Consider the following 13,700-nt stretch of genomic DNA (forward strand, 5'->3'; position numbering starts at 1 on the left):
CTACTAATTGACGTATCTCGTTCGCCTTACTGTTAACCGGGACAGTACCACATAGGGATGATCTGATACTTTTGCAATCCGCCAGCAGCTTGCAATCCCAAATGTTTGCAAACTATGGTTGATGGTCTGATCTGATGCAGCAATTTATAGAGTCGTGCAACTCTAACTATAACTCTATAAACTCACAGCACTGATCTGCATCAAAAATGCCGTAACCCGCACACCCCCAAAGATCTCTATTGTTTTTTGAGGTTTAATTTACTACTTGCTCTAAGATTTTTCGGAGATAATTAGCAGAAAAAACTCGCTAATAGATTTGTTCCAGTACTCTCAATTATTGCTCCGGAAGAAACAGCAGAAAAACTTGCCCTCGTTTACTCTGTTTTGCTATTAGAAGGAGAAAAAACAGAAGAAGCGAATACCGTTGCTGGTTGGACACTTTTTAACGGGACCGTTTTTTAGTTGGACCTCCGCTAACTGGAACATTGTCCAACTAAATATGATCTGAATGGCGAATTCAATTTCACTACTAAAATGAGTATGGTAGTTTAATAGTTGAATTATAATGATCGAACATATCAGTAGTATTCGCAATATGGAGAGTATTATATGCATAGTTTGGAAATAGTTCAAAACGTTTCTACCCAAGTAACCATAAGCATTAAGCCATTGCACTATATTGGCTATACATTTGAACTAATGTTGTATTGATACTCTATTACAGCATTAACAACGCAATAAAGCTCTATATTAGCATCAATAATGCATAACTGCACATTATTGCTTGCTCTATATGCGTATATAAAGCTGATATAACGCGTACATGCTTCAATGATCTTTAAAGCATGTAAGCTTTACAAGGGCAGTTAGTGCCACTATAGAGCAAATAAAAAGCCGATATAATGCAATTGTAATGCTGTGGGTTTATTTGTTATGCAAACTCTTCTTGAAGAATATATTCGGCATATTTCATTTCAATCGAACAAATGCAATATAGTTCAGGGAACAAACGCAGCGCACTTACCGTGAAGGACAAGGTAAGGTACCTCAGTTCGAGACATACTAAAGGTAAAACATTCATATCATGTGAGAACGAAAACCTATTAAGGATATTCATTACAATGCATTAGAAGAGAGTCAATTACGGTTTTAAACAGAACATTTTATTTCATTTTTTTTCCTTTTTGCTCATCATACCGAAAGGAAACATAGGAACTAGTTTTAAAACCATGGCGGCAGCCAACTGAAGCTTTTTAATAGCATTAGTAGTGCCAATATTAGGCTTTCAAATTTGATATTTTCACGCTGGTGCTATATAATAGCATTAGTACTGCAGAAACGAGCTGTCAATCTCCGCACAGTAATAGCACTATATTTCGCCTTTTCTGGCATAATATCGGCATTAAATAAGTATTTAGGGCTTCACGGCTTTTTAGGACAGCTTTATATGTGGATCTAAAGCAGATATTAGGCTACGTTATAATGCTTATTGGTTACTTGTGTATAATGCTCATTGGTTACTTGGCGAGGGCGTGACACTCTTTTATAAAATATTTCGCCTGATTTTATATTTTTTATATCCCCTCATATTTATTTATGATTGTCTATAAAAGTTATAACTGTATTCGAAGCGATGAAAGTTCGAAAAAAAATTCGAACTGCCGTTGCCATAGTAGCCTTAGCTACGCGTGTGATTAAAAACAATGAAAAAATTGTGTCGTATCAACTAGAAATGGTAAGTAACTAAATATTCTGGCTGGTTGTAGTTAGTATTCATTCCAGTGACACAAACGATACTAATAAGAACCAGTTTTGTCACTTGAGACGCGTGCTAACTGGAGCCAGAAGGACTTGCGGCTCATTTTCCGGTTGGTAGTGGGTGCCACTATTCTCACCTGCAGTGGTCGCAGTGGTGGTTCAGTAAAATCGTAGCCAGACACAAAAACGCATCTTTGTAAAATCCCAATCTTGTTCTCTACCAGTTACTTGCACCAAAATATTTGTATTGACACTGATAGTGATTCAACCATCCCAGCCGAAACAGCCACTATTTCAGCGCAATCACGAATATTTCCCAGCAGCTGTAGCCTTTCCATCATCGTGCTCCATCCGCAGCAAATATATTACAAGGCTTTACACCACGGCAGAGGAGTGGGAAGTATTCAACTGCAGCAGGAGAAACTCAACTAACCGAAACTAGTCCTGTCAGCAACTAATTAGTTATAATGGCTCTGTAAAAAATACTAATTGCGCGCAACAGACAAATGCAGGTATCAAAACATTCGATCAGCATATTGGAAGCTTGGTTCGTAACATCATCCCTGGTGTCTGAAACGCTGTCACATGATGATTAGTACCAAGAACATCAGTACTGGTAATAGTAACAAGCATAGCTAACTTGACGGATAGACTAATTTTCGTACCTTCACTATTTTTTTCAGTACAATGCAGCTCTCCAATCGAAATGCTGGCACACAATATTGGAAGTAAACAAATCCGTTATGATGTTAAAGAATCCATCATTGTTCAGCAGTCAGTTAGTTGAGCGATTAGTGTTTAAGATCTTTCCTCGCGTTCAATTTGAAAAGGACCAATAAACTATCTGTTAAAAGTTGCACTTCCACTAGAATTTACGACGAAATCGTTACAAAATTCATTGGACATTTCACACCCAATTGGATTATCCCATAGTTGTACACACTACTGCAAGTGCAGATTTACATCGTTTCATCTCGGAAGTTTCAGTACATTTGTTGTTTGATCTATAATACATTTCTTGGTTTCGCCATCGAGCCTAGTTTGCATACCATACATAACTAGACTCACTGATTCCCCTCACCCACACCTAAGCCATTATACATAAATTGCAGGAGCCATGACCTTTATCATATAAAGAGAATTAACCCAACCGACAAGAGCGATTGATTTAAACTAACGCTGCAAAAATGAGACAAATATGAATATCCGGAAAATGGCTTCGATGTTTACAAGAATCTCGGTTTATCTTTAATCATATTTTAACTTAAAAATATTTATTTGAAGCATGACCTCCGAAATGCATTTATTGCCTTGTGTCGAAACAATCGTTGCTCAATTTTTTCTCCTCAGCACCAGCAACGCATCCCTTTTTCCATCATCATCATCGCTATCATAATAAATAAAATATTCGTTTATTTGATAGCCTGGTTCCGGACATTGCTGCACTACGGGCCGTTTTAAATCTGAAAGTGGGCTGAACAACTTCGATTGGTTTTTCTGGAGATGGCACTATTGCCTCTACTATCTGTTCAATTTTAGTCTGTTTTTCTGGACTCGGATCTATTGATTCGTCAGTGCTATCATCGTAAATGATTCTCCTTGATTTGTAACTATTGTTCGTAGTACTCTCGGCTTAAACATTGGAGCCTCCACCAAAGGACGCATCACCATTTTTTATTACTGCCTGTTGCAATGTAGCAATTTCATTCAAATCTAAATCTGCTTCCTCGTCATCAATGCTGATACGGTCAGTTGGGGTTTTTGATTCTCCTTCTGACTGATGCTTGCTTCCTTGATTCCCATTCCGAAAGTTATCGTTGCTACAATAATCTGAATGCGGTCTCGAACAAAGCCGATTTTTAAATTTTAGCTAAGCACTTGATTTCAACAATGTAAACAATGAAAGTGACAACTCATACAAATTCACCGCACACTGAGAATAAGTTCGAAAAAAAGTTCGAAAGTTGTATAAATATAAGCTGTCTATAAAACTATAATTATTTTATAATTGTCTATAAATCTACAAAAACAGTATAATTGTATAATAATTTATAAGTTATTAGAAGTGTCACGCCCCTTGTTACTTGGGTAGAATGGTATTTATTTATACGGAAAAGCCATTAGACGTGATTTAAAAGGTAAGCAAGGATGGAAAATCGGTCCTCAACGGAATTATATTCAAATTTATTGAATGAAAATTGATCATATTCAACAGCACTCATTTTCAATATTCAGTGAAGCTACTGCAAACGTCAACGAACAAACTGCATTCATTCAAAGCAGGATTTCATTCGTCTCCGATTAATGCTCGAAAAGAACGTGCATCTAGGAAAATGATAATTATTATTTTGTATGCTTTACCAACATTTGAAAACATTTACCTAGATAATTAGTGAAATGAATATTATTTATGATATTCGACTGAATTAGTATCATGGGTTTTTGAATGAATATTTTTGCCATAGACGCCGAGTCACATCGCTAATAAATATCGTATCATTAAAGATCCTAAAGACCTGTTCCAATCAATATGTAGAATCTATATGCACTATATGGGTTGAAGTTCGTCTATAATTTTTCTTATTGCGCACTTCCCACCAACCTGGACTCCGCACTTTCAAAGTGCGAGTGATCAAACTGCTACTGAAAACTGCGAGCTGTCAAAACACATGTATTTCAAATGATAGAGATGGTACTTTCATAGACAGACCAGTCAAACTAACCAGTCCATGAGAATAATTTAATAGAAGAATAGTAAGTGCGCAGTGCGGCTAGAATCCAACTTTTAGTGCCACAAGCAATATTAGGGATATGGTTCATTTCTCGACAAACATATGATTACGGCCTAAAAGCCAACTGTCACAATCCACTTTGAATGGAAATTCCGGACAAACCGTTACTAGTCGAACACAGTTCACAACAGTTTATGAAAGAGAAAACTTTTCTCTTTCGTTTACTACCAACATCTGTGATTGGCGTGTAACGGTTTGTCCGGAATTTCCATTCAAAGTGGATTGTGACAGTTGGCTTTTAGGCCGTAATCATATGTTTGTCGAGATTTTCAGCCGTCAAAAAGAGCTTCGATTATTTTTAAATCTGGTCCTCAGTGTATACTATCGCTTGTATCCCCTCGACTTTTTTATAGCATCCCGCATATCATGTCCAACCCTGCTTACGAATCGTTTCTCGATTTCGAAAACTCATCGACACAAAACACCACAGTAGAGGGGCCGTGCGCGAACCAACACACACGTACGCTTTTTCAGCAGCTCGCGGACCGATCGCGCAGTTCGTTGACGTCACTCGTACCGTGCGGTCGTTGTTCGTTTCGTTTCGTGCGTGCCTTTCCTACTTGCATTTGCACCACCGTGCGTACTGCAACTGCAACGCTTGCCTGTCACATTTTGTGTTACAATTTCGCTATTTTCATGTTTCGAGAAGATAGTTAATGCATTTTACAACAGTACTTAGATGGTTCAAAGTCGGAAAGAAGCATTCTTTTTCGTGGAAGGTATTTAGAGAGGAAGAAAGAAACGAAGCAGTCGCACACTTCTGGATGCAACTTCGATCCGATTTCTCCGGGTGGTGGTGTTTGTGTAACAGCTCGGGGCGCTGGTAGTGGTGCGGTTCTGTTTTTGTGTTGTAGCACTGCTGTCAAAATTTGTCATTGAGGGTGTTCCATCTTTTGCTGCAGGATCTCTGGCGAACAATGCATGGTTTATTTCGTGAGAATATATTATACAGTTTATAACTATTATTTAAGAGTATTCCCTGAAATAAGGATCCTTATGAGGATGATTTCCGTGGTTCTAATTTGAAGCAACCAAGGTAGTGATCTGCCCTTCCATAATTTGATCCGAGTTTCCGTGTGCGAGTGAATTACGAAAGGAAGAGGTGAATAAAAACGGTGCACGATCTTGCTGGTGTTTGTGCATTCCTCGTGTCGAAAGTATCGCCAAGAAGCTTATTTGAAGAGTCATCGGAAGAGCCTAAAAAGTGGATGATTCCCAGTGAGTGTAATTTGTGACCAATTCGTAAAGTATACATCTCGGAAGTGCAAATTCTGTCGTCGGAATACATCCTGAGCCGATTCAACTCGATTGCTAGCATCCGTCCCGTAAACGATAGAGAGGGTCGAAGAAATTTGTTACCCCTGTCCCGAAGTCGTAAGCCAACAAAATAGACGACAACAGCAGCACCGAGATGATGAAAATGGAGACCGATAAAATAATGGACGAGTCCAACAACAGCAGCCCACAGGTAAGAGCTAATGGGCGAACGTCGAAGAGAAAATATGTTAGAATCCGGTTCTGCTTTGTGGGAGGCCTACTTTTAGCCCAGGTCTGTGTTGCGGTCGTAAAACAGGTTCCCCTTCCTGCGGGTCGAGTCTCCGTTTTTCCCCCTTTGCATCGGTAGATTTCCAGCGCAACGTTCGCACCAATGAAACATCGCTACTAATAGTGGGAAATGTCACTGCGTTCGAATGGGTTTTCTTCGCATTATGCTGCGGTTTTGTTCATCCTAAATTTGCTTACTACGTAAGAACATTAAATTGAATACAGATTCTGAATGACCTGCAGAATTCTCGTTCAAGTTTTTTTTGTTCACAATTGCTCAGAATTTACACGAAAATAAAAACTCCATCTTCCTGGACCGAAAAACGTCGTATTCGACAATATGTTACGATATCAACGTAACATTTTACATCACTACATAAAATTCGAAAATGTCATTGATGAATATTAACAATTGACGATCATTTCGAATGTTTCTGGTAGAACATGTGCTTCTTTTTTTTTGAGTAGGATATCATAGTAAACAGTATTTAATTATCTAGGTATAATAGAAAATGTTTGAATTTTTATGTTCCCTTATTGGGACTTTATCGTTGTAGATCAAGAATACTAACTAAAATTGTGAAGATGGATGAAAGTGCCAATTTAAACAGCAGACCAGACTGGTTATTATTCATTCTTCTTTCCATAATTTAAATATTATTCCGAGCAACAAGATGATTTAGAAGTTGTAAGCTGCGCAGTCTTTTGGAACAATTTCTAGAATTTCTTCTGCGAGTGCCACCAATGTAACCATTAAGCTCCTCTCGCCCGTACTAGTAACGGTCCAGTTGGTGAACACAGCTAATGAATTGGACAACTCATTTCGCGTCCAGCCTTTGCATGGATCCATTTGACGTTTTCATCAGACTACATAGTAACAAGCATGGCAACCTTAATCATACCATAAATCATAAACTGCAGATGGAAATACGCATCCGAAGATTTCTGATTCTGGTCGTTTTCCCTCATGTGAATACTAAGTCTGAGGTCTCCATGAAAGTACATTTCGCATATTTTGTCGCACACAGCTGCCCGGTATTCCTTAAACCAAATCAAAACGTCTAGTAGCGGTGAAGGAGGACGCTTTCCGCTTCGATCACAACAGTAACCAGTATCTCCACGTTTGGAATCTTGGGCGTTTTACATCGCCACCAGCGTTACTTTTACCGACCTCACCAGCGTAGACACGTGCAAGCGCTCATTGACCTCATTGACGACAGTTTTCCCATTAGCACGCAGGAACCTCCTGTAATACAATACCAGCAGTATACGGGTAACTACATGCTCCTTTGGTAGAATTATCGAAAATCGTCTCATCTTATGATGATCTTTGTCTGTCGTCAGGTTGGCAACTTCATCGGGATACACTTCACTTTGGACCAGTCGAGAAATGGTTGACTCCGCTCCCGCTGCGTGACAGACCCAGATGATGGCAATTCGTTTTTAGATCTCTGAGGTGGAATTTTCCGATATCGAAGAACGTACGCCACTGCCCGCAATGGTCGAGTCCAGTTCGAGAAACGTTCCCAGTTGATGACAGACTTTAAAATCGCTTCACTGTGTATCAGACATGTCAGTAATTCCCAGCAAGGAAGTGGACGTGCCTAACTTCCAACGCTATTTTATCGATTCCTCTACGCTCTCTGCATAATGCTTCCGGATTACGGCATCAACAGCTGCTGGGAACTCTTGAGTATGTTCATCAGCATTCCGGCTTTTCGCATGTTATAACAAGCATGGAGAACTCGCGGCCTCAAATATAGCAGCATCTATAAGATACACGGTGGGTTCCATACGTTCGTCATCCCGTCAAAGCATCTGTTGTGCATGACGATCCTCCCGTCGAATTTTAATTTGGTGGAACATCTCTAAATCTGCGCAGAGATCCTCTTGTTTTTCCCGAAATCCGAAGAGTACTGCAGGAAAAGCGTTTATCAAAATGGGGCATCCTATTTTCGATGGTTTCTTCGTAATTAGAACGACACCCAATGGACGGTACCAAGAATCCGCCTTCTCCAGTTCGTCCGAGGTCGACTTATGGATGTCCCTTTTACCTGATATTCGAAAAGCTGCCTCACAACACTTTAGCTAATCACTAGGTATTTCATGATTCGTCGCTCCAAGCACTGCAATCGACGAATTGCCATCGGATAACTATCAGAAAACTCGAAACAATCAGGCTGCTACAGTAGCTCGTCTCGAAACGCTGACTGACACGCTTCGTAGTTTTCTGGAAGATATTATTCGCGTGTTGTACTTCCGGAGACTCGGGATATGTGCGCACATCGTTCAGCATGTACGTTGTACCATCGGCTTCTCCACGAATCTTCAACTCCATCCGCTGAGATCCGGTCATTTATTTTAGTCGTCCACTACCGACACAATGGGAGCGAATCGACCAGCGTCCACAAAGAGACGTCATCCAAGAACGCGTAAGTTGACACCACAACAGATCTAAATACTGGTCGGAGTGGTTCGTCTACAACAAAAAAAAAGTTGACACCGCAGCTTTACAGGAATAATTCGCAAAAGTACAGCCTTGCCAGCGTAGTGATGGTTGGTCACGGCCTTAGATCCTTACGGTTTGGGTTCGAGTTCCTCCTGTTTTACCCAAGTCCATTCTGCTTGTGCTTTGAGTGTAGCAAGAAGTTCGGCACAGTCGCTTTCTATGAGCTGTTCAAATCCAAACAGCGATCCAGTGTTCGTCCAACGTCTTGGTAAGCACATTACAGTTCTTCACCCGATGCTTTGGGTCATTGGAAACCAGACATGCTGGATCGGATAGGCGCGCAGGTATATTCATTGCCTCTTCCTTCCCCGGTGTTTTCGCTGGTTCCTCTGTGACGTGTGCACCACGAACATCTTTATCCTTTATCTATGTATGTTCTGTTCCAATGTGCAAAGAATTAGGATGCCGGCTGCGTATGTTCAGAAACATGTTTCTAATTGAAAAAAAAAAATCCAACTGAAAATCATTTTGTCCTTTCAGGCAGGACAATGGTGATAAGCAATTTTCAGGAAGGGGTACATGATTAGATCAATATTCCGAAAAGGGCGCATGGCCCGAAAAGGTGGAAGAGCACTGAGATTGGAGAATTTTGAGAACAATGATATCTCACCATTTGAAGCCTGATTAGCTCGTAGTTGAAGGGTGCATTGTTCATAAACTATACTAACGCATAGTTTTCCCACGATGAACGATAAGTTGCCAGAGGTTCCAGGGTTTCAATACGGGGTGGCGGAAGACTTTGAACCTTTCGAACGATAGAGTCCCTGGATGTTCGATTCTGGTCTGCCGTGTAACATTTTCAGCGTAGAAATAGTCCAAGAGGTACAGCCCTCCCCAAGGTTTAGGGGTTTGACGGTATTGCAAACATCATCAAGCATCAATTGCTTTAAGATGGGTATTGCATTACGCCTCGATAGTGGTGCATCGAGGAGACCGAGAGGGCTTATGTGCCTTTTTTATGTTATATGTTGCTTCATACTCTGCACCTGCGCATACCAACGCTAAACCACTGGCCTATGCGCGGTGTCGTGGCCGACCGGCGTAGATTGACTTTTGCTGTGTGCCGTGTTTGCAAATATTGTTCTATTGGTGGTATTCGTGGACGGGGCTCACGGAGGGAGTCATTGTGTGTCCATTTATCGGTCAACTTCATCATCGTGCATATACCAATTAAATTAATTTAATAATCAAATTAATTTAATAAAGTTGAATAAGTAGAAACCTATTAGTTGTAGCTTTGTGATAATCGTAGTTTTTCGTACTAGTGTACAACTGTTATGTGCTAGTCGTATGTCTATCTATGTATGTATTCGTCTGAGTATTTGTGACAGTTGGGTCAGGGAATAGATGCAGAACTGACGTATATGATAGAATAGTGGCTAATACTTTTGGTGATCAATCTGAGCATTTGGTTCTATTCATTCTCAAAAAATCGGGTTGGATAAATTAGGGTAAACTAAATTTACCGACGCACGCGAGTCGTCCATTCCCGGCCAGTATAGCTTGTGCTTGTGCGACCACCCCTGGGCTGCTACTCCGTTATTGATCGGGACTAGCTGAAGTTGCACAGGGAATCAGTAGACAATTATGCTTGGGATTAGCGAAACATCTTTCAATGTGCAACTCCTGGTACTCCTAAAGTGTTTCTGATCAATACCGGCGCCGGCCAGGCCCGAACGTAGATCGCGGAAGGAAAGGAAAGGAATTGTTAGTCCGATACTTGCTTTTGCTAGAGGCCGTATATACTACTGCGCACTGCACAAGTATCACGGGAGGAGGATTCTTTTGTTAGTAGAGTATAGAAGTTGGATATACTTCTTCTTTACCGACGCCAGAGAGGTGATTCCACCACCTAGACTAGATATCGATCCATCAATTTCATGGACGGGGGACCAACGGCTTTACTTCCCTTCCGAAGGAAGACGTGACCACCGATTTTTTCACCTCAGAAAAATCTCAACGACTTCGGCTGGAATTGAACCCAGGCCAACTGGAATGAGTGGCGGTCACGCTTACCACTCAACCACCGGCGGTCACATCCATTCCCGGCCAGCATAGCATGATGAAAGTCTAACAGCATGCAATTGTCGTTAATGATAAATATACAACATTTGCTGCATTTAGACGAGTTTGCATGTTACATATGTTTTTTCTATTTTGCTTCATTAGTCTGTTTCTTTTGTACATCTATTAGCTTGATTTTCCATTATTTATGTATACCAAAATAGTATTGTTCAGTTCATACATTTCTAATCAAGCTCTTTGCATCGTTTTTTTTCTTTATATGGCATGTTTTGATTCCTTTTATTAGTATATCTCTTCTATACGCTATCTATACTCATATAGGTACAAACGCTCGTGGCCTTCGTGATAACACAAACCTGGCCACAAACGCGATCATGCAATTGCAATAATCCACATATACTTACGCCCGCTATTTCGCCTACATGAAAACACCCCGGTAATTAGGTAAACGTGGCATCTTTAAACTTCCATACGCGGTCTCAAACATTAAACCACCACTCGCGCGATCATGAAACGGTCACGTCCGAAAGTTTTACCAGTCTGGACTAATGCCTTCAGTTGAACCAATCAAAAAAGTGATGCTCATATTCACTAAACAACACGTTCCATGGTGACATAACCTGGAACTCAAGTAATATGGGGAAACGGACTACCATCTGTACCATACACTAAAAATTAAGCTTCAGATTCACGGTCCGCGCGCGATCAAACAAAAATACACACTACGTCATTATAAAATCGAAGTTATACACGCGAAGTGACATACACGTGACAAACACATTCATATACAAATGCTCGAGCCCTTCGCGATCATTCCCGGCATCTAGTAAACATGATGGCATCCCAGTGATGAAGTGAATGTCTCAGCTCCTATAAATTTTCAAACGCGGTCTCAAGCGTGAACCTAAAAACTCCCGCACTTGCACGATCATGAATCGGTCACTTCCGGATGTTTCTATCCTTGATATCAGCAGACTAGGTCCATGCCTTCAATTGGATCAATTAAAAAAAAAGAAAGCTCTCATATCCACTGGCGTTACATGGCGACATGACCGAGGACTCTAGTGATATGGGGTAACTTACTCCCTGTCAGAATGTGAATTGTACACCAAAAACTATCAGAATGAAGGTCCGCGTGACCATCCAAGAACGCTCGCGTATATAGGAAATGCCACACGGTTTTAAAATCCAGTCTTGTACACGCGCACACGTGACAAACACGTTAACGTACGAACGCTTAAGCCCTTCGCGATTAACAACGCACACCTACGTTCGCGATCGCGCAAACTTAATAACACCCCGGTAATAAGGAGAACGTTTTAGCACTCACGAAGTTTCAAACGCTGTCTCAAACACGAACCTACAAACGTCCGTTTTCACGCGCTCATGAATCGGTCACGTCCGGAAACCATTACTCTTTGTCCTAATAACTTAGGTCCATATATTCAGTAGGACCAAAAAAAAAAAAATAATGCACATATCCACTAGACAACACGTTCTATGGCGACATCACCGGGCACTCTAGTGATATGGAAGATCTCACACTCTTTTAGCATCTTAACAGTACACCAAAAAATAAAGTATTAGACCAGGGGTTGTAATTCTCTCTCACTCACGCGAGAAGTAGCTTATCCGATGTCCAACTTTTCCGAGATAAGATGAGTCGCAAAATTCTCCGTCTCCACAAATAGCGTGAGAATGATTTTCCGGATAAAATTTATTTGACTTTTTCCTTCTCACCGGAGAAGGTGATAAAATTTTAATTTCGTGGAAATCAATAAAAACTTAAAAAAATACACTTAATTACAAAGAAAAGCGGCAAAGAAGTATGATGGACTTGTTTTATCGTGTTTTGGAATAACGACAGCAAAGCAGGGAACGCCAAAAGGATACCGTGATAAACTCATTCACTCATTCTCCGGCTGTTTTATTTATCCGGAGAAATAACACATTGTATTTATCCGGAGAAGTTGTGTGAGTGCCAATAACTTTTCGTGTGAAAATGTGAGTTTTTATTGTCGCAGTAGCAAACTATCCGGGCGCATTTACTCATATGAGCGATAAATGCAATGCCTGTATTAGACTCACGGTCCGCGCGCGATTATTCAAGAACACACGCGAATATGCGAAAGGCACACGGCAATAAAATAGAATTTATACACGCGAAGTTACATACACGTTAACACGCGCGACATACAAACGCACACGCGATCGAACACGTTAACGTACAAATGCTCGAGCTCTTCGCGATGATACACGCGATCGCGAGTCTCTATGCCCGCACATACCTGAACCGTACAATGAATATCACATTCAGAATCACGGCCCGCTACAATTGGCCTAATGCAGTGTTTTAGTGGGCGACATTGCCTGCTCGTCTGCAAATTGTAGTATGTGATTCTGACGGGGAGCGCTTCCGAGAAGCTAGCTCTACAGCTCCAGTAGGACAACTCTCGAAAAAAAACACGGCTTAATTTTGCAAGCGCTTCAAAAAATATTAACTATTGAAAATTATTGATTGCAAAACTTGGAAAACAAAGTGGCTTCTTCTAGGCACTGCGGGTAAAACCAACACCCCGTAGGGGTAAGATCGACACTCCCTTTAATTTATTTTTTCTCCACTTTATTAAAAACTTTACGTTTATTAAAAATGTGATATATGCGTGATTAATAAAGTGTGAGTATGTGTGGTGCAAATATGTGTATAAACAAGAGTATTTTATGCTAAAGCATTATTTCTTGGTATGGACATTTCCAAGTAATCCTTACGCACATCATTGCAACCTTCAGTGTCATTTCATTTCGTAAGACAAGATTTGCAAGCGTTCTACATTCTGCTTATCGGATTCATTCGCTTATAAGTGACACACACTTCTTAGTAAAACTACTTTTTTCAGACTTTGATCATCAAAGATCAAGTTCATCTATGACGAACCAAGAGAACACCAGAAATTCGATTTGATAAGCTTTTTGCAGAAATATCAAAAGCTTCGATAGAATCTGATGAGAAAAAATTCATTTTTTTTTTAATTTTTAATGAGACTTATAAGAAATAAACACAATAAAAGTAT

General features: G+C 40.4%; 1 protein-coding gene across 2 annotated transcripts in view; it reads left to right on the top strand.

The window, feature by feature from the left end:
- The first annotated feature begins 5,027 nt into the window (after positions 1–5,027).
- The window catches only part of LOC131684744 (F-box/WD repeat-containing protein 11), a 103,808-nt gene continuing 95,135 nt past the window's right edge, over positions 5,028–13,700 (top strand). For both annotated transcript variants that reach the window (XM_058967870.1, XM_058967871.1), the window contains exon 1: positions 5,028–6,018. In XM_058967870.1, coding sequence (XP_058823853.1) covers positions 5,962–6,018 — 57 coding nt within the window. In that variant the 5' untranslated portion in view covers positions 5,028–5,961. The remainder of the gene's footprint in view (positions 6,019–13,700) is intronic.

This window comes from Topomyia yanbarensis, chromosome 2 (genome assembly GCF_030247195.1).
Source record: "Topomyia yanbarensis strain Yona2022 chromosome 2, ASM3024719v1, whole genome shotgun sequence".
Classification (NCBI taxonomy): domain Eukaryota; kingdom Metazoa; phylum Arthropoda; class Insecta; order Diptera; family Culicidae; genus Topomyia; species Topomyia yanbarensis.